This window comes from Carcharhinus amblyrhynchos, chromosome 14 (genome assembly GCF_965287045.1).
Source record: "Carcharhinus amblyrhynchos chromosome 14, sCarAmb.v2.hapA, whole genome shotgun sequence".
Classification (NCBI taxonomy): Eukaryota; Metazoa; Chordata; class Chondrichthyes; order Carcharhiniformes; family Carcharhinidae; genus Carcharhinus; species Carcharhinus amblyrhynchos.
Genome location: NC_137337.1, coordinates 69,570,066 through 69,589,476, shown reverse-complemented (window position 1 = coordinate 69,589,476; position 19,411 = coordinate 69,570,066). Strand labels below are relative to the sequence as shown.

The window sequence follows — 19,411 nt, the reverse complement described above, 5'->3', positions numbered from 1 at the left end:
TAGATAATTGACACTGGCCAAGTCATGGAAGCCATCAACATGTCCAAGAGGAGAGAGCTTCACTGGCCAGATGAAGTAATCCGCATGCGAGCTGGTCGGATCAGCTGGAAAGACTGGAGCCCTCAAGAGGGCATGGAAGGCAATGTAAGTTCCTGTATCCGTCAGTAACATTTATTTTAATGAACAGAGCATAAGTGCTCGTGTGACTGGTTAAGATAGTGAACAGAATTCAAAAATCAGCAAGAGTGGAGTGAGAAATATTATAAAAGTTGGTATATGGGAGGATAGGGAGATAATCTCAGACCAATTATGTATATTAGAGTTTTCAAAAGGAAGTAACAAAGTTAAATGAGACTATGTTTATTGATAATCAAGAATTAGTCGAAAGTGAAGTTCAGTATAGCGGTGAATTCAAGTACAATGAAGGATTCAAATAAAAATGCTCAGTTAATGTCAGTGTTGCAAATAGCGTTAGTAAATAGTGATAGTCAGATGTTTCCAAATTATCTCATATTTTTTTTTAAATCTCTCTGAAACTATAATTGGTCTGTTTCAGAACAGTCCTCAGGATGTTCAAGACTACTCAGCCAGTGAAACACTTTTGAATTGGGATCACTGTTGTAATGTAGGAAGTGGGGCAGATAATTTGCACGTAGCAAATCCCCACAAACCCTCCCCAGTAAGATAATAAGGAACTCATCTGTATATTTATTCTTTCGTGGGATGTGAAGACCAGTATTATGGATGGCACACTGACACAGTGGTTAGTACTGCTTGGGTCACTGTCTGTGCAGAGTCTGCATGTTCTCCCTGTGTCTGTGTGGGTTTCCTCCCACAGGCCAAAAGACGTGCTGATTAGGTGCATTGGCTGTGCTAAATTCTTCCTTAGTGTCTCCGAACTGGCGCTGGAGTGTGGTGACTAGGGGATTTTCACAGTAACTTCATTGCAATGTCAATATAAGCCTACTTGTGACACTAATAAATAAATTTGTTGCCATCCCTAATTGCCCTTGGCTTACTAGACCATTTCAGAGTCAACCATGTTGCTTTGGGTCTGGAGTCCATGTAGGCCAGACCAGGTAAGGACGGCAGATTTCCTTCCCTCATCGACATTATTGAGCCAGGTGGATTTTTACAACAATCGATAAGACTAGCTTTATAAAATTATTTTTCTGATTAAGTTTAAATTCCATCAGCTATCCTGGTGGGATTTGAACCCATGTCCCCCAAGACCATTGTTCTAGACCTCTGGATTATTAGTTCAGTGGCATTATGACCACCTCACCATCTCCATCTTATGTCAACCAAAGACACACAGCCTCTGGTTAATGTTTCATCTGAAAGGCTGACCATTGCACCACTGAGTGTGCAACACCCCTTAGAGTGCAACACTTCTTTTACTGCATAGTTAAGATTATGCACTGGAGTCTTTAGAATGGGATTGAACCCTCGATCTTTGATTTTGAAGCAAGAACCACTAAGCCAAGGGTTACAGAATTGTGCATCTCTAGCCTCAAATGGGTCTTCATTAGAGTGGCAGTGAAAAGTAGCATAAATAGGGGAGAACCACACGTGAAAGTTCTGTAAGCACTGCAGCACTAGGCATTTTATACAGTTCAAAAATGTATGCCATAGCACCACGATGTGTTCACTCTTTGAATGTATTGCAATCTATGTTCTTTGTAATTTGCAGTGTTGGGATTCTTCAAACTCAGTTTCATGCAGGGTTTTTAGTCAGAATTTTGACTCTATTCTGTTCAGAGACGATGCTGTACTAATTCAAATTACTTGACAGGTACATGAAAACCTGTTTACAGCTTAAATACACAGGGGATATTGTCTGCTCTGTACTGACAGGCAAAACACAGGAACAGAAAGATGCATGTTTTCCACAATGAACTCCAGTCAGGTTATATGTATCTTTCCAATTGTGATTATGCCACAAACTGTTAACAACATGAGTTTACAGTCCAAATGTACTTAGGCCAAGTAATGATTAAGACAGACTGAGAGAGAGGTTTTCCCTCCAGCCAGCTGCCACTTTCATGCACATTAGATGTCAGATCAGTGCTGCAGTCTGCCTCAATACAAAAATAAGGGAATAGAGTCATTGGTGCTGAATCTGTATCATTGTAAACTGAGCTTGGCTTGTGATGGTACTCATTGTGACATATAACCTTGCCGGAGTCCTGCTTGACACCAATTCCTGCTTCCTTCTCCTGAGTCATCTTGCGTCAAGCAGCACAATCAGGTTGTCATCTTAATTGGTGCAACCCTTCATGCAGGGGCAGCAAAAAGGTAGCAAATGAGCTGCAACACAGAACCCTGACCAGTGCAACCGGGACTCCCCTCTAAGATCCATGATGTGGAGGTGCCGGCATTGGACTGGGGTTGACACAGTAAAATCTCACACCATCTCAAAGAATCCCTACAGAGCAGAATGAGGCCATTTGGCCCATCAAGTCTGCACTGACCACAGTCCCACCCAGGCCCTATTCCCGTAACCTTACATAGTTACCCTGATAACCCCCTGACACTAGGATCAATTTAGCATGGCCAATCAATCGAACCCGCACATTTTTGGACTGTGGGAGGAAACCCACACAGACACAGGGAGAGTGTGCAGACTCCAGACAGTGTCCCGAGGCTGGAATCAAACCTGAGTCCCTGACACTGTGAGACAGCAGTGCTAACCACTGTGCCACAATGCTGTCCCTGATGAAGGAGCAGTGCTCTGAAAGCTCGTAATTCCAAATAAACCTTTTGGACTTCAGCCTAGTGTTGTGAGACTTTTTACTGTGTTCAAAGATCCAGTTTTGGGAATTCCAATTTCGGGAATTGCATTTACCGAGGGGTTTGCTGCACAAGATTTGACTGTACCTACAACGGTGCATCATACACATAAGAACATTTCATTTGCCCACACATCAAACTTGTCACTGCTGATTTCAGTTGGAACTTTTTATTTTCATATTGAAAATCCTCAATGGCTGCTTCAGTGTAGGTCTCCAATCTCAGTTGTACTGAAGGAGGAATGAGCTCTGCAGCAGTGGGATGTGGGGTAGAAACAGTGACTTTTGGATTTCTTTGATGCTCCTATCTGGTTTTAAAATGAACTCCTTTGTCTGTCCACTTGATTATTAATTCAACAATGGGAAGATGGGAAAGAAATAAGAGGAAAAGGAAACAAAACGATGGTGAAATCATAGAACCCTACAGCGCAGGAGGCCATTTGGCCCATCGACTGTGCACTGACCACAATCCCACCTACATCAATAACCCCAAGCATTTACCCTAGCCAGTCCCCCTGACAAGAGGCAATTTAGCATGGCCAATCCACCTAACCTGCACATCTTTGGACTGTGGGAGGAAACTGGAGCACCCAGAGGAAACCCTACGCAGACATGGGGAGAATGTACAAACTCTGCACAGACAGTAACCCAAACCAGGAATCAAACCCAGGTCCCTGGCGCTGTGAGGCAGCAGTGCTAACTAACCACTGTGCCACCGTACCATGAATGATATTCCAAGGCAGTTTTAAGCTGGAAACTAGTATATTCAAAATGAAAGAAAGCATTGGGCAGAATAATTTGCACATTTGATCATGGAAAGTTCTTCACTATTCCAGATTTGTTTCCTAACCAGTTCATTGTTTCCTTCTGTGTAATTAGGTGATTCACCGTTGGGTGCCTTGCAGCAGAGAGCCAAGTAGCAGGTCGCACATAGACAAGACGATCCTGCTGGTTCAGATTGAAGACAAGTACGTTCCTATCATTGAGTCTGGGGTCCTGGAACTGGGGGCCAAAGTTTGAAACTCTTGCAGCAGTCGTAGGAGATAGAAATTGGAATAATTCTCTGCCATCCTGTGGTCCAAATGCGTTACTGCAACAGCTGGAGGCTGGCTTTGAACATCCAGAATTTAAAACTTCCCCCACCGTGCAGTAAAAAGCTTCAAAGGATGTTGCGCTGTTGGACCTCTTCTGAGGTGAAAAAGGAAAATTGTGTGGAGGCAGAACTCTGATCTAAAACTATATTTTATTTTTTTTTAAACATTTAAAAGAATTCTATGCATTTCATATGCTTTAAAAGAACATTTTTCTTAAGTTGTTTGGTAGATTCTGTTGAGGATTTTGTCCATGTTTATTTATTTGCCAATACTGAGAATGCCATAGTTTCATGCAGTGCACGTTTAAAAACTCTTTAAAAAAGAAAATATTGTTTTTGAAGTTATTGATAGGTTAGAATTCTATCGACCATACAAAAGAACTATAATGTCCAGTTTGATCATTTCACTACTGTCTCATTCCTTCTGAGTTGTGACTGTGTTAAAGACAACTGCACTAATTAACAACAATGCACTAAATATTCTGGGATTGCTCAGAGCTTTTTATTTATATAAATGCCATTATACTTTAAAATGCCTTTTGGGATGAGAACATTTAATCATCAGCTCATGTCATGCTCCAATCTCGCCTTTATTCTTTTTATTTTGACTTGGAGTTATTTTTATTGTTTCAATAGAACTTGTATACAGTTGTGTAATTTTTTTGATATTTATTACTGTGAACCTTTCTTTTGTTATAAAAGCTTTTGTTTCTGTATATTCAGGGATAAGAAATTTTAAGACTAAAAAGCTGACAGTGGGTTCAGCAGTGGTTTGCTGGACTGAATTGCAAAATGACTGGATACAGTTCACTGTTTCCTCACAGACCGTGCAATTTAAACCCCTTCCTCGTGTATCAAATGACCACCACCACCACAAAACATATATCAAGGGGACGGGTGCTTATGTGTATGTATACAGAAAACTTGTAAATAATGTAGTTGATGTTTAAAACAAAGATGACAGAAGCCTAAGTGAAGATGTTTTTTTTTCCGCAGTGTACTGCATCTGAAACTAAATACAGTATTGAAACTATGATCAATAAAGCAATTTTATAATAAAGCAAATCCTCCTTGGTGTAGCATTTGTCGCCAATTTTATTTAATCCTTATGCTGTAGTATACAAACAGCTTTCATTGCAGAAGGAAGCCATTCAGCCCTTTGAATCTGCACCAACTCCTCCGACAGCTATTGAGTCTGCATCGAGTCTTTGACAGTTTATGTATAGAAAAGACTAAGATATTTGTTAAGAGTAATAATAAAGGATAAAAGCAAATTACTGCAGATGCTGGAATCTGAAGCCACTGGATAAAAGCTCCCACTTTCTACACCTTTTAGCTTTGACAAAGGGTCATCTGGACTTGAAACATCAGCTCTTTTCTCTCCTTACAGATGCTGGTAGACCTGCTGAGATTTTCCAGCATTTTCTCTTTTGGTGATTGTTTACAAGGGTTGCTGGGTTGATAACCAGGGGGCACAGATTTATGAGAATTGGTTAAAAAGCCAGAGGTGACAGCTTTTTAATGCAACAAGTGATTAGTATTTGGAAAGTATTACCTGTTGAGGTGGTGCATACAGATTCAATAGGACCCACCATAAGGGTATTAGACAAATACCTAAAAGAAAATATTGCGAGGACATGGGAGAAGAGCAAGCCCGTGGAACTAACCCAGATAGCACCGACTCAATGAGCTGAAAAGCCTTCTTTGTGCTGACACCTTTTACAATCGCATAGCCCATGATGTACTTTGCACTGACATCATCCCCAACGAAGATAATATTAAAGATTGTTTGTTTATTAGTCTCAAGTAAGTCTTGCATTAACACTGCAATGAAGTTACTGTGAAATTCCCCCAGTTGCCACAGTCCGGTGCCAATTTGGGTCGATGCATCAAACCAGCGTGTCTTTTAGAATGTGGGAGGAAACCGGAGCACCCGGAGAAAACCCACACAGACATGAAGAGAACGTGTAGACTCCACGCAGACAGTGACCCAAGCCGGGAATCGAACCCAAGTCCCTGGCACTGTCAAGCAGTAGTGCTAACCACTATGCTACCGTAATGCTTTGTGATTTTGGTGGAGGGGATAAATATTGGCAAGCAAACCAAATAATGTCAAGAGATTTATTTTTATATCCAGCTGAGGCCAGGTGTGGCCTTAGTTTTTAGCATTTCATCTGAATGATAGCACCTCCAACTGTGTAGCACTTCCTCAGTACTGTTCCGGAGCAGGGATTAAATCTCCATGACATCTGAACAAGGAGTCAAAGCTGGTATAAAAGGAAGTATAGCAGATGTTCTATTCTTAAAATCTTTCATTTTAAACTATCCCCCATTTAGGAGCACTCGATAGTTATGAGGGAATTTTTCATCTGACGATTACAGTTCTGCCAAAATATGTAAGTGAATAAAATGTTGGTCCAAATGGTCCATGACTAGGGTGGGAATACAATTAGAATGGAACAAACGCACATTTGATTTATTGTCACATATTAGTATACAGTGGAAAGTATTGTTTCTTGTGCACTATACAAAGCATATTGTTCATAGAGAAGGAAATGAGAATGCCGAATGTAGTGTTACAGTCATAGTTCTATACCCTAACTATGACTGTAACACTACATTCTGCACTCCCCTTTTTGGAACGGTATGCAAGAAAATACTTTTCACTGTATACTAATACATGTGACAATAATAAATCAAATGGTCTGGTAAACAATATAATAAATGTCTCTTTCTAACTAATTGTATTTCCATCCTCATCATGGATCATTCCCATGGTTGGAACAAAGTACAGTCAATTCAATAACATTTAAGTTCAGAAATAATAGAGTATGGTTTTGAGATGAAGGTGTTAACCCTATTAAGTATACTAAAACTGTTCCGACAATGCCATTTGATAGGATGTTCCAGGCATTTGACCTAGCAACCATAAGATAATGGTGATATATCTCCAAACTGATGTGGTAGGGAACTTAGAGCTGATGTTGCTGTGCACATGTTATCTTTACTCCATTTAGATAGTGGAGGTCATGGGTTAAAAGATGCTGCCAAAGAAACCTAGACAAGACGCTACAGTACATTTTGTATATTATACATGCTGTAGTCAAGTTGTGGCAGTGGTGTTGCAACTGGTGTTTAAGCTAGTGAATGATGTGCCGGTCAAGAAAATTGCTACGTCTTGAATGGTGTTGAGCTGCTTGCATGTTGTTACAGCTTTCATCTTTCCAGTTAAATTTTTTACATCACACTCTTGATGGCCCTTGTAGATGGTGGAGGTGCTCGAGAGAGTCAGCTGCTTTTGCTGCAAAATATTTAACATCTGACCATCTCTTATAGCCACAGCATTTATGTAGCTGGTCCAGTTTAGTTCCTGATCAATAGTAATTCCCAGAATACTAATGATGGTGAAGGGAAGTATTGGGCAATGATAAGGCCATCGAATGGAAAGGTGGGTAAGTGCTGTCCTATCGGAGATGGTCATTGCTTGGCAGCTTTATGGTGCAAATACTACGTGTTATTCATCAGCCCAGATCTGTGTGTTATCCAGTTCTTTTTGGCATGCAGGAATTTTCTAAGGAATAATGAAATAGAGCGGAGATTAAAATAATTAACCGCAACAAAAGATGGCTCACACAGCCTTTTAGATATGAATCCATCCAGTAGGAAGAACTTTACAATATCCATTGACAGTCATTTCATTGCAATTCCATGGTGATGTCCTTGGTCAAATACATGACAAATGCCATCACTACCCTAGAATCAGTTCATGTCTGTTTTTGCACGAAGTGATTTTGGAGTTCAGGAACCTGCCAGAATATTGGTGAATAAATGTCTTTTGCTTGTACTGATGACTTCTTCCATCGTCACTGACGACTGTACTTATTTATCTTTTAATGCAAGAACCAAAGTCCTCAACTGCAGAACAACAGCAAAGACTGCCTCTCAACATCTGCAAAGGCAGAAGGCAGCTGCAAGTGGTCTCAGTCGTGATGAGTTGTCACTGACATCTGATCACCAATTAAAGATTGTGTGGACAATGCTTCCACCTCAAGGTTCCCATGTTCAAAAGGTCAGGTGTGGACTGCTATCAGGGTCATACTAGTGACCCAGAGTAAGCATCACCCTCAAAGCAAGCAACAGCTGGCCACAACACTAAATGCAACCATGACACAATCCAAATTTATGGAGAAGACATAGCTGGGCAATTTTCTACTTTGTTGCAATGCTAAAGTTGTACTAAAACAACTGGAGCTTTTGCCAATAGAGCCAGGATGATGACTGGTTTTGCTATGTTTAGTCATTTTACTATTGAACCAGTCCTGATCCTGGGTACAAAAGTCCCTCAAACTGCTGCCTTCAATGTTTCCTCAAAGTGAAGTTTATTTATTAGTGTCATAAGTAGGTACATTAACACTGCAATGACGCTCCTGTGAAAATCCCCTTGTCACCACAACCCAGCACCTGAAGTCTATCATTAAGGGTAAGGTAAGGTTGGCATTAGGTGATAAGCAGTAGGTTTCTAAGTCCAGGTCTGCTGCTAATCAACTCCACTGCCTTTCCTCACTCAACTGTTATACTACTCAGCCTTCACGGTGGTGAATCTATACTGAAGGAGGAAGAGGAATTAGTCTGGGATGGTACATGTATTTTGAGTTAATTGTACAAAAGAATATTTACTCCAAACACTTGAACTCAGTGTAGATCTGCAAACTTGACCTTTCAAAGGAGACCAATTATTTTCCTGCTGTGATAGTTGATGTCTTCAGGAACCTTGGTCTTGTTCTGGCACTGTCAAGTTTACTCCCTCACACCTGGCTGCTAACACCTCTCTCAAACATACACAATTTTATAATTGATAAATATTTAAACAAATGATGACTACAACAAATGCAAGCAGTTATCTCAAGAAGAGTGTGAATTGTGGCAGTTTTGACTTGTTGTGAAAGAAAAAAATCAAGTTAAATTACTAAAAGTCAAATGGCCAAAACAGCTTGATCGCATTACCTGATGATCAATACAGATGATTATTTAAAATAAGATCTTTATTCTAATAAATACCTAGTAGCTTTATTATTTGATAAAATATCAATTTAATACAGAATTTCTGAAAATTAGCAACAGGGCATAAATAACATGAGCAGAATATCTAATTTACAGCTAACTGCTGAGGCTTTGGAGAATTGCTGATTCAAGAGATGAATGAATGTCACAGCCACACTGTGTAATGTGGCCCAAGTCATTTTTAATAGGCCTGAACTTATTCCTCACCTTAGGAAAGGTACAAGTGAAATCACTGCAGTTGCAACCAAGTCACATTATCAGCATTCCCAGTTATTGTTCATCCTTTATAATAAAAATTGATTACATTTTAAGAGAAAAAAAATCTCCCAAGTTAAAACAAATAATTAAATAATTCCACATGCTGGGGATGATGCTTCAGAACATGGGGTAGAATCTTCCCATGTCACCTGCCATGGGAATCATAGCAGGTGGGACATGGACCAGGCAAAGGTCTGTTACCCTCGGGCAGCAGTTTCCAGCTTTGGAATGAGTGTGGCTGGAAAATCCTGCCATGGAGTCTGTACAAAACATCAGTAGAGATCATAGACCCTAATGAGAAATGGCAATATGTCTCTCAACTGTGGTTTAAAAATGGTCCTAATGCAATCCAAATTGAACAAATTTGCTTATAAAATTTAAATCTCTACCTAATTAAATGTAGGATGTAGAGATGCCAGCATTGGGCTGAGGTAGGCACAGTAAGAAGTCTCACAAGACCAGGTTAAAGTCCAACAGGTTTATTTGGAAGCAGAAGCTTTCGGAGCACTGCCCCTTCATCAGGTGAGTCATCTGACGAAGGGGCAATGCTCTGAAAGCTCGTGCTGCCAAATAAACCTGTTAGACTTTAACCTGGTGTTGAGAGACTTCACACTATAATTAAGCGCAGATCCAATGTTTTAAAGGTGCTTCCAGTACAATGGAATTATTTGTTAACCAGCCATTTCCATGTGTGTGACTACCCAACTGGGATCTTCTACTTAAGTGCTCTCCAGCCTGTGTCTTCACTATCCATTAAAAACAGTGGGGAAAGCTGTCAGAGAAGTCCAGCAGAAAATCCTGCCGAGCATCTCGACATTCATGAACTGAAGCCATCGCTGTGGAATGGATGCTAACATTTCCATTCAGTATCAGTGATTTTAACCTGCTCCACATTAACCACCATCATTGTTGCTCCATTGCTAAAGTTACGCTTTTAACAAAAATCCCTGCCAGCAGATACTAAAGGATGAAAGATAAATATACACTCACTTTGTATTGATTTTACATAAATCTCCAGGAAGTATCTGTAGTAAACATGATGATATTTTTAGTCTGGCTTTATATGTCCACTTTTGTAAAAGAAAACTGTTCAAAACTTAAATTAATAAAAAGGAATTTGATCAGAAGTTACTAAATTAGGTTGGAATAAAGTTGGAAGAAGACCAATTTACTTGATGCATGTTTCTGCTTTTTTAAGAAATCTCAGGACTTCTTGGATGGCACTGCTGCCTCACAGTGCCAGAGACCCGGGTTCAAATTCTGGCCTTGCGTGACTATGGAGTTTGCACATTCTCCCTGTGTCTGCATGGGTTTCCTCCCACACTCCAAAGATGTGCAGGTTAGGTGAACTGTCCCTTATTTTCAGGGGCATTAGCAGGGTAAACACGTGGAGTAATGGGGATAGGGCCTGGGTGGGATTGTGGTTGCTGTTGGCTTGATGGGCCGAATGACCTCCTTCTGCACTGTAGGGATTCTATGATTCTAGGCACTGTCAGACTGCTTCAAAGCACACTTGGAATCGCAAATGATGTTCTTGCATGAAAGCACATCAGTGAACCCATTATTTCTTTCAAAGCATAACAATCCAATAGCTTCATGATCATTTTTACTGAAAAGATCTTGTTTTTAAAATAAAAACTGGGTCCAAATTCTCAAATTGCCAGAATTAACTCACATTCTTTGGATTATTAGCCTCTGTATTACAATCCAGTAACATAACTATTATGCTACCACATCCTTATGCCTACCTCAACACTGGAGCAGAAAATTAAAGGCTTGTAAATGGATCAGTTCTAAATTCTGATGAACCATCTTTAAGGGCTCTATGGGGGATTTCTGGTCGAATTAAATTAGTGCAACTCTCAATGGGAGTACTCAAGTTTTCTGGTGAAACTGTACAAGCAGAGAAGGGTTTACACTTTGGCTGGAAGAGGTTTCCTGAGAACAGCCTCCTATTTTGTTGTCATTATTGCACAACAAACAGGTTAAACACAGGAGGAGGATTTCCCAAGTCACTGAGTCAAACGAAACAGAAAAACTTCTTGCTGCATTATAAACAGCAATGTACATTAGAAACATCAATGGCATTTAAACATCGGTGACTAAAGCTTTCATAAAAAAAACATTTTTATTCCCCCCGCCCAACCTCATTTTGAGAATCAGGTTAAGCCATTGTTTGTACTTTCAAATAATGTAACTGTTTATCTTAGCTATCATAGTTTAGTTTAATTATTAATGCCACAAGTAGGCTTACACTAACACTGCAACGGAGTTACCGTGAAAATCCCCTAGTCACCACACTCCAGCACCTGTTTGGATGCATGAGGGAAAATATAGCATGGCCAATGCATCTATCCAGCACACCTTTCAGACTGAGAGGGGAAACTAGAGCACCCGGAGGAAACCCACGTAGACTCAGGGAGAACGTGCAGACTCCACACAGTGAGGCAAGCCGGGAATCGAACCCGGATGCCTGGCACTGTGAGGCAGCAGTGCTAACCACTGTGCCGCCTTTTTAACTAACTAGCATAAATGTGGTTTTAACATAAACATTTTGCTTTAATTCAACAACAAAATAGTCATCTCTTTAACAGGATTTTTTACAGCGTTTTCATAATCTATGAAGAAATTCAATGTTGTAAACTCCAAACCAAATAACATTGTTCCACTCTTTCTGTATAAGCTGCTCTATCAAATGATACCATTACTACATCAAATAAAACTTCAACACATCACATCAGAACTGATATAGCGCATACAGAAAAGAAGCAGTATGTATAAATTTGAACATTTTAATTGGTGATTTATTTTGAGAACTTACTTCATTGCCAAGTTAAAATTTGAAAATCCTCTCCCCCCCACCCAACTTTTCTTTTAAGTATGTTTTGGTACAGTTCCAAGGATGCCAGCTACACAGTGATATCCCACATGAAATGCATGCATTATTTCAGATGAGGAGTTCTGGCAAACTATTAACCGTGGGGGCTATCATGGTCAAATCTGTTTTCATCATTGGGCAAATATAAACTTTCCAGCTGGTTAGGAGACTAAATAGATGCCTTAGCTGTGTTTCCTGTCTCTAGCCCAGAAGAAAGAAGTTAAGTACAACACCCCCTTGCCAAACTCATCACAGACCAGGCTTTCAAACTAGAACCTGGTTATAGGATTCACCTCACTGGGTAGCGCAGTTACAATCAGAATCACTGGGGAAACAAACTGCTGATGCATAATGAGTCTCTATAATTACCATCATACCCAGCTAGGAAAATATGACCACTTTTAAAATATAAATAACTGATTATTCTATATTTTCACAAATTAAAAATTTCCATCTCATGATAATTGTAAAAGCCAAGAGAGAAAACAGTCAAAATACTTCGATAAAATTACTATTCACCTAATTAAAAGTGAGCAGTTCTATCAACATCCAGCATTGCTATTCACATATTAATTGCTTTCTTTTCTATGCCGATGCATCTTAGCAATCAATCTCAAGCAGATGTTTAAACTGCTCCAAGGGGAGTAATTCAGGTCTGTTGCTCACATCAGTTGTCCAGCTTCCATTGCTGTGATCTGGAACCATCACAGATTGCCATGGCAACATATCCTTTAGGACTATCCGGATCTACCACTTTCAGGCACTGTCCAGCTGATATCTGATACAAAGAATTATTTACCTATAAAAACATGAAACAAAAATTAGGACATAAACTTTAGTTTTAAATAGTTTAGTTTGTCTTTTCAGATCAGGAAATTTGGTCTGTAGCATCTGGAAAACAATTCTAGAACTTATCACAAATTCCCTCAGTGCTAATAATTCTATAATTTATATTAATATTAGTATATAAAATGGCCTAAACATGGTCCTGCATTCTCCTGCAAGAAGAATCGTACTGTTCCAGTACTTCAATGCACCAGGTGAGCTGGTGATCCGTATCCTAAGCACTAGGCTCAGCTTTCCCCATGCCTCGGGACATTAATCGCCCATTGCCAGCACTTGCTTACTGAGTGAGAATAGAGACTGTGATTAAGGTCAGTGTTAAGGCCAAATCCAGATAAAGTTCAACATCCTTTCCACCAAGATTGCGGGGAGGGTGGTAGAAGAGGTTCCTCATCCCAAAAAACAGGATGGCACAGTGGTTAGCACTACTGCCTCAGAATGCCAGCGACCCAGGTTCAATTCCAGCCTTTGTCATTGTCTATGTGGGGTTGGCACTTTCTCCTTGTGTCTGTGTGGGCTTCCTCCTGGCGCTCCAGTTTCCTCCCACAGTCTGAAGATGTGCGGGTTAGGTTGATTGGCCATGCTAAAATTGACCCTAGTGTCAGGAGGATTAGCAGGATAAATATGCGGGGTTACGGGAATAGGACCTGGATGGAATTGTGGTCAGTACAGACTCGATGGGCCGAATGGCCTCCTTCTGTACTGTAAGGATTCTATGATTCTGCAAGATCTAATGTGGAATGTAGAATTGTCAGAACAGATATGATGGAGAAACTGGGAGAGGGGTATATAGTTCTTACTAAAAAAAACGGGTTCTGAACAAGTATATTTGAGGCTGTGGTTGGGGTTCCTGGACTGTTCGTTGACAGTCTATCTCCAGGAATGGAGAAAGTCATAGAAGAGAAAGGAAGAGTCAGAGGCTGACTACATGAAAGTGATGGAGAATGAAGTTGAAAGCAAAAGTAATGAAATCCCCAGATAGGGTGAGGAGATGGAGCAATAACAACACATTCAGTACTAAAAACACAGATCAGGGAGAGGACCCAAATAAGAGTGTTTAACATTACCTACAAAAGAAGCAGACAAAGCTCCGGTCCAAAGTGATTGTTTTTATTTGGACGAAGTCCAGAAGTCAGAAAGGTTGTCTAGTGTGAGAACAAGTTCACTTAGGTAGGGGAGAGTGATGGGCAATGGAAACTGATCTAGCCACTATTCAAAGAGAGTCAGACTGCCGTGGTGGGAAGGAAGATGTGGACTAACTGCACCATTCAATGAAAAGGTCACAGCCAAGTAATTGGAACTGGTTAAAGCAGCAGAGGGATATCATAACAGTTGTAGGTGTAGGTGAGTAGAAAATCGGGCAAGGTGAGAAAATACGAAATAAAAAGAAGAATTACGCTCTTGGGGCTGCAAATGATTATGCGGAGCCGCGGAACCACAAGTTCAGTTTATGGTGTTGAGTGAGGGATGGGGGTTAGAAAGTTCCCAGGAAAGATAATGGCTTGCTGTTGTTCAATAATAAGCCCATGATCCAGGAAGAGGGTATCAGAAAATACAGCCTGTGCTGGATTCATTCAAGGCTTGGGGGAAAAGGGTACCAGAAATGAGGTGGCAATTTCCAAGGAGATGGGAAGTGAAACCACTAAAATGTTAGGATTCAGAACTAAAGCAGAGTGGAACAGAGAAGGGATTATTTAGTTCGATAAAACAGGCAGTGGAATGAAAGCAGCAGGGCACTAGTGAGAGGAACTGAACATAGCAAGGTGCTTAATGGAGTCAGAGGTACCAGAAAGAGACCAAGATCCAAGAAAGGACCAGTGTGTCTGAAGTACAGCCAGCTAATAAGGGGTAAGGTGTTACCATATTTGCACCAAAGACTGGGTTATCAATGCAATCAACCATAATAAGGAAGGATACAAAGTCCTTTCTCACAATTAACCAAACGTTCTCAGGGGAAATGCAGGTAAAGGCGTGACTGTTGATCTACTGGTAGAACTTGGAAAACAGCAATCTGTGGGCGGAGCATAGCGAGACTAACATGGTGCATATCTGTAAAGGTCAAACAAAAGAGGATTGCAGGCTGCTACTTGTAAGTAAACAGTGATGGCTTCTTCATTGAATCTTTCAAAGAATGTAGAAACACAGCAGTTGTGGTCTTATCCAAGAGAAACTCATGCCTGGAATGGCAACAGAAAAACAGAAGAATAGTGACAGATTATAGCTGGGATTGAAGGGGAAAGTACAACTGAACTTCTTCCAAGTTGTAAATAAATCTCAACAGCCCAAGTGCAAAACAATAATGAGTGCTCTGCATAAGACAATTCAGTATTAATGGAAAATGAATTGGTAACCCTCCAAATTAAATACATTAATTTTTAAAACCAAAGGTGCAGGACAGGCAAACTGCTCCCAGACCTTATACTCGAGAGCTGACCATGACAATGATCCAGGTAGCCTCCTCCTCTGACTGATGACTGCATTTAATCTCTCCCCTTGATAGCTGGACTAATGAGTGAACTATCCCATAACATGGAACCACAGCATGGACTCACGTCCCATCAGGTTGTGACATCTTTGACATATTATTAAAGTAACATTTGTCATATCAATTGTTTTGTGAAAACTTTTTTTTTTAAAAAAGATAAACCAGCATTCTTTTGGCTTTTTTGATTCTCCAGATGCCTCAGCCAAGCAAAGAGTGCAGGTAGGTAGCATGTTTCCCAGACCTATTAAAATTCTATTTGAAAACAGGTGAGGACTTGTAAGGATGGGAAAGACAGTCCAGAAGCTGCACCTAGTGATTTTCATCCCTAGGTCTTCAGTCAGTGCTCCCTGACAACAGCACAACAGATCCATAACACCACCAAAGAGTCTTGCTATTGATTTGCATGTTAGTATTCAATGGTGGGAATTAAATACACTGTGCCATTCCACATACCTTGTGTTAATACACATGAAGTCACTGTATAGAAACACAGGTACAATACAAAAAAAAAACTTTCTGGTCAGATATCTTACCCCAAGTGTCCACTGTTGTGATCCGCCACCACCATGGCATTTCATAAGACGAGGAGAATCTGATAAATGTGTTTCAGACATATCCAAGCAAAGCAGGTTGGCCAGAATCAGGTCTTGTTCTTCATTGTAAATCCAAACCTATACACACCATCAACGGGGATTGATTAAAAATAAAAAAAAACACACAATCTCTCTGAAATATCAACAAGGATTTTAACAGCAAAAGGTGACAAAGGCACTGTGGATACTGAGAATCTGAAAAAAAATGCTAGCAATAAGCTAAGTTTACTTATTAGTGTCACAAGCAGGCTTACATTAATATTGCAATGAAGCTATTGAGAAAATCCCCCTGTTGCCACACTCCAGTGTCTGTTCAGGTACACTGAGGGAAAATTTAGCACAATCAATGCACCCAACCAACACATCTTTGGACTACGGAAAGAAACCGGAGCACCCAGAGGAAGCTCACACAGACAATATGCAGACTCTGCACGGGCAGTGACCCAAGCCGGGAATGAAACCCGAGTTCTTGGTGCTGTGAGGCAGCAGCGCTAACCACTGTGCTGCCCCAGCAAATATACTCAGCAGATCTGGCAGCAAGTGTGAGAGAGAAACAGGGTTAACAATTCAGTTTGATGAACCTTCATCAGAACTTCTGACACAGAGCTATCAACACACAATGTAACTAATTTCTCTCTCCACATACGCAGCTGGATGCTTCTAAGGGTTCAAACCACATGGGAGTGGGGGGCAAATTCTTGAAACTTTGCAATTAACCCACAATAAAGCAAAGATTCGGGGAGGGGGATGAGTGTGCAGGGTGTAAAAAAATTCAAGAACGGTGTTGCATTCAGTTCTGGATGCCACTAAGGAAGGATGTGGGGGCATCAGAGAGACAAGACAGAGCAGAACCTCAGAATCTGGGAGTCACTGGATAGTTGATACATTTTCTTGTCCCCACCTTTGTGCTTTTTTTGCGTTCCTTTTCAAGTTGTGTGTTTGTATGGGATGAGGGGAGGAGGGGACTCTTCTTTAACCGTGACCAGGGGAACTTTCTGGTGTGTGACGTTTTTGAATATCTCACGAGTAATTTTTAAGTGCAGGAGGCAGTCAGTAAACAATCAGGAGGCTGAACCTTCAAATGGCAAGAGTTTGAGGGATGACGTCAGAGTCCACTCCCTGGATTGCAAAATATGGCCCAAGGTTCATTGACAGAACTGGTTCATCACTGCATGAAATATACCTGCATACACCTTTGCTTTTAATTTCTAACAATCAAAAAAACAAAGGGTTTGCTATCAGGCAAACCTCTGAACAGGTCCCAGTGCAGAAACATTATAATCCACATAATTGTAACAACTGAAGTAAGATATTCAGCCCCTCTAGGCTGTCCTACTGATTTATGTCAACTCCACACACCCATCTTTGACCTACAAGCTAGGATCTGTGCTAGTTTTTGTACGCTGGAATGCTTTTTATCAACCCTCATCTCTTCAGGCATCCATAGTTTTTCTTTTGGTAAACTGATCCAAATGAGAAAAACCACCAAAGGGAGTTAATCATATAAAAATAGACACCATTAGGGACAAACTTGGGTTACAGTCCAGATGTGCTGCAGTGACACCAAGGGTAAAAAGGTGCACCTCCAGTGTGACAACTTTACACAGACATTATTTTTATTATATGAACACATTAATTATTCGATTTTTCTTTAATTGTTATAAAACTTGACAAGAACTCAAATAGGACAAACGTAGGGTTTCAACGCTTTGTAACAAGTGTAAGAAAGTTGCATGTCCTAACTACTAAGAATCATACAGGAAATTGCAAGGCAGATTGCATAGTAAGTGACTTTTAAAAAATTAATATATATCTCACGGTGTTGCTCAGGGTTAAGCAGAAGGCTATATATAATGGCATGGGTATTATACCATATATCGCAGTGCACTATACGAAAATGAGTACTTGTCTCCATGCCCTTGGTAAGTAGCACAAAGGAATGTTCAGGTGGAGAAGTATTTAGTGGGATCATCCCAATCAACTGGCCCACACAGAGGTCAATTAGAGGATAACTTTTATTATTGGATTGGAAGGGCAGAAAACCCTAGCAAGAAAAGACAAGTTCTCATTTTTTTTCCTTGAGTTTACTCAAACATCACTTGTGTGATGTATATTAGGCTGATCAATTGTATATACTTTAGGTAAATGATGCATAGTCTTTTGGTAGATGACAGTATCAGAATGCGTTAATATTGTTGAACTGAAAATATATTTAGGAGTTAAAGCTGGCCAATCTGGAATAGAATCACTCCTGACTTCATGGTGTTAGATTTTTAAAGCCATTGTTTGGGAAATGCATTCGTGTCCTATAGGGGTACCTAGATTTGAAACACAAACAACCAGAAACATAAAAGTATATTACAGTTAACTCTGCAATAAATTTGTCGCAATCCATCCCACCTCAACCCATGAGTTTAATGAGTCACTAACTGTCTAGCTCACGTCTGGGAAGAGAAGCGATAATTTCATGTCTTCCATGAGGTGCAAAAATAAATCTAGTCAAAGTGCGAATCATAGCTTAACACTGCTTTGAACACATGGGGTGAGCAGCTGAAGCTCTTCAATGGCCAAATGTTTTACCAGATTCAATCCCAAGGCTGTGTTACAAATCAAATCAGCATTCTTGAACCAAAGAGGAAAAGAAACAACAGTTCAGCTTGCTGCTCCTGATGTTAGATGAGAACAGGATTAGGATCGGTCTTACAGATCGATTTTGGCAAAAAGACAACTTTGAACACGAAAATATTTCACTCCAAAGTAGCAAAGAATTCAACAATTCATGTGAACCAAGGCCAATTTCTCTCAACGAAATGGAAATAAAAAATCTGCCGAAATCAATCTCAGAACAGCTGCTAACCTGATTTGAATCCGTCCAATCACACTCTTTAACCACCACAATGCCTCCTTTTTGATCAGGATATTTCTGGGCAGCCAGGCATTTGTTTGTTTGTAGACTGTACAGCTGCAGAGATAGAAAACAATAGAGATTTGAACCCATGAATAACTCAAAGACAATCTAATTTAAACATTTTTCAATTAAAGTGCAGCCCAAATCAAAACAAGGAGGCAATGGCCTAGTGATATTATCACTAGACTATTAATCCAGAAACTTAGCTAATGTTCTGGGGACTTGGGTTCGAATCCTACCTTGGCAGATGGTGGAATTTCAATTCAATAGAAAAATATCCGGAATTTGAATTCAATAAATCTGGAATTAAGAATCTACTGATGACCATGTTGATTGTCAGAAAAACCAGATGGAGTCACTAATGTAATTTAAGGAGGGAAATCTGCTGTTCTTACCTGGTCTGGCCTACGTGTCTCTAGAGACATAGCAATGTGGTCGACTCTCAACTTTCGTCAGGCAACTAGGGATGGGCAATAAATGCAAGCCCAGCTAGCGACACC

General features: G+C 40.3%; 2 protein-coding genes across 6 annotated transcripts in view; one reads left to right on the top strand and one right to left on the bottom strand.

The window, feature by feature from the left end:
• Window positions 1-4,950, top strand: part of pcnx1 (pecanex 1) — a 264,945-nt gene extending 259,995 nt beyond the window's left edge. For all 3 annotated transcript variants that reach the window (XM_080203059.1, XM_080203058.1, XM_080203057.1), the window contains 2 exons: window positions 4-144; window positions 3,672-4,950. In XM_080203059.1, the coding sequence (XP_080059185.1) occupies window positions 4-144; window positions 3,672-3,812 (282 nt within the window). In that variant the 3' untranslated portion in view covers window positions 3,813-4,950. The remainder of the gene's footprint in view (window positions 1-3; window positions 145-3,671) is intronic.
• A 4,783-nt stretch (window positions 4,951-9,733) lies between these two features.
• LOC145352764 (polypeptide N-acetylgalactosaminyltransferase 11-like) overlaps window positions 9,734-19,411 on the bottom strand; it is a 33,226-nt gene continuing 23,548 nt past the window's right edge. For all 3 annotated transcript variants that reach the window (XM_080203054.1, XM_080203056.1, XM_080203055.1), the window contains 3 exons: window positions 18,861-18,965; window positions 15,944-16,081; window positions 9,734-12,881 (listed from right to left, as the gene is read on the bottom strand). In XM_080203054.1, coding sequence (XP_080059180.1) covers window positions 12,750-12,881; window positions 15,944-16,081; window positions 18,861-18,965 — 375 coding nt within the window. In that variant the 3' untranslated portion in view covers window positions 9,734-12,749. The remainder of the gene's footprint in view (window positions 12,882-15,943; window positions 16,082-18,860; window positions 18,966-19,411) is intronic.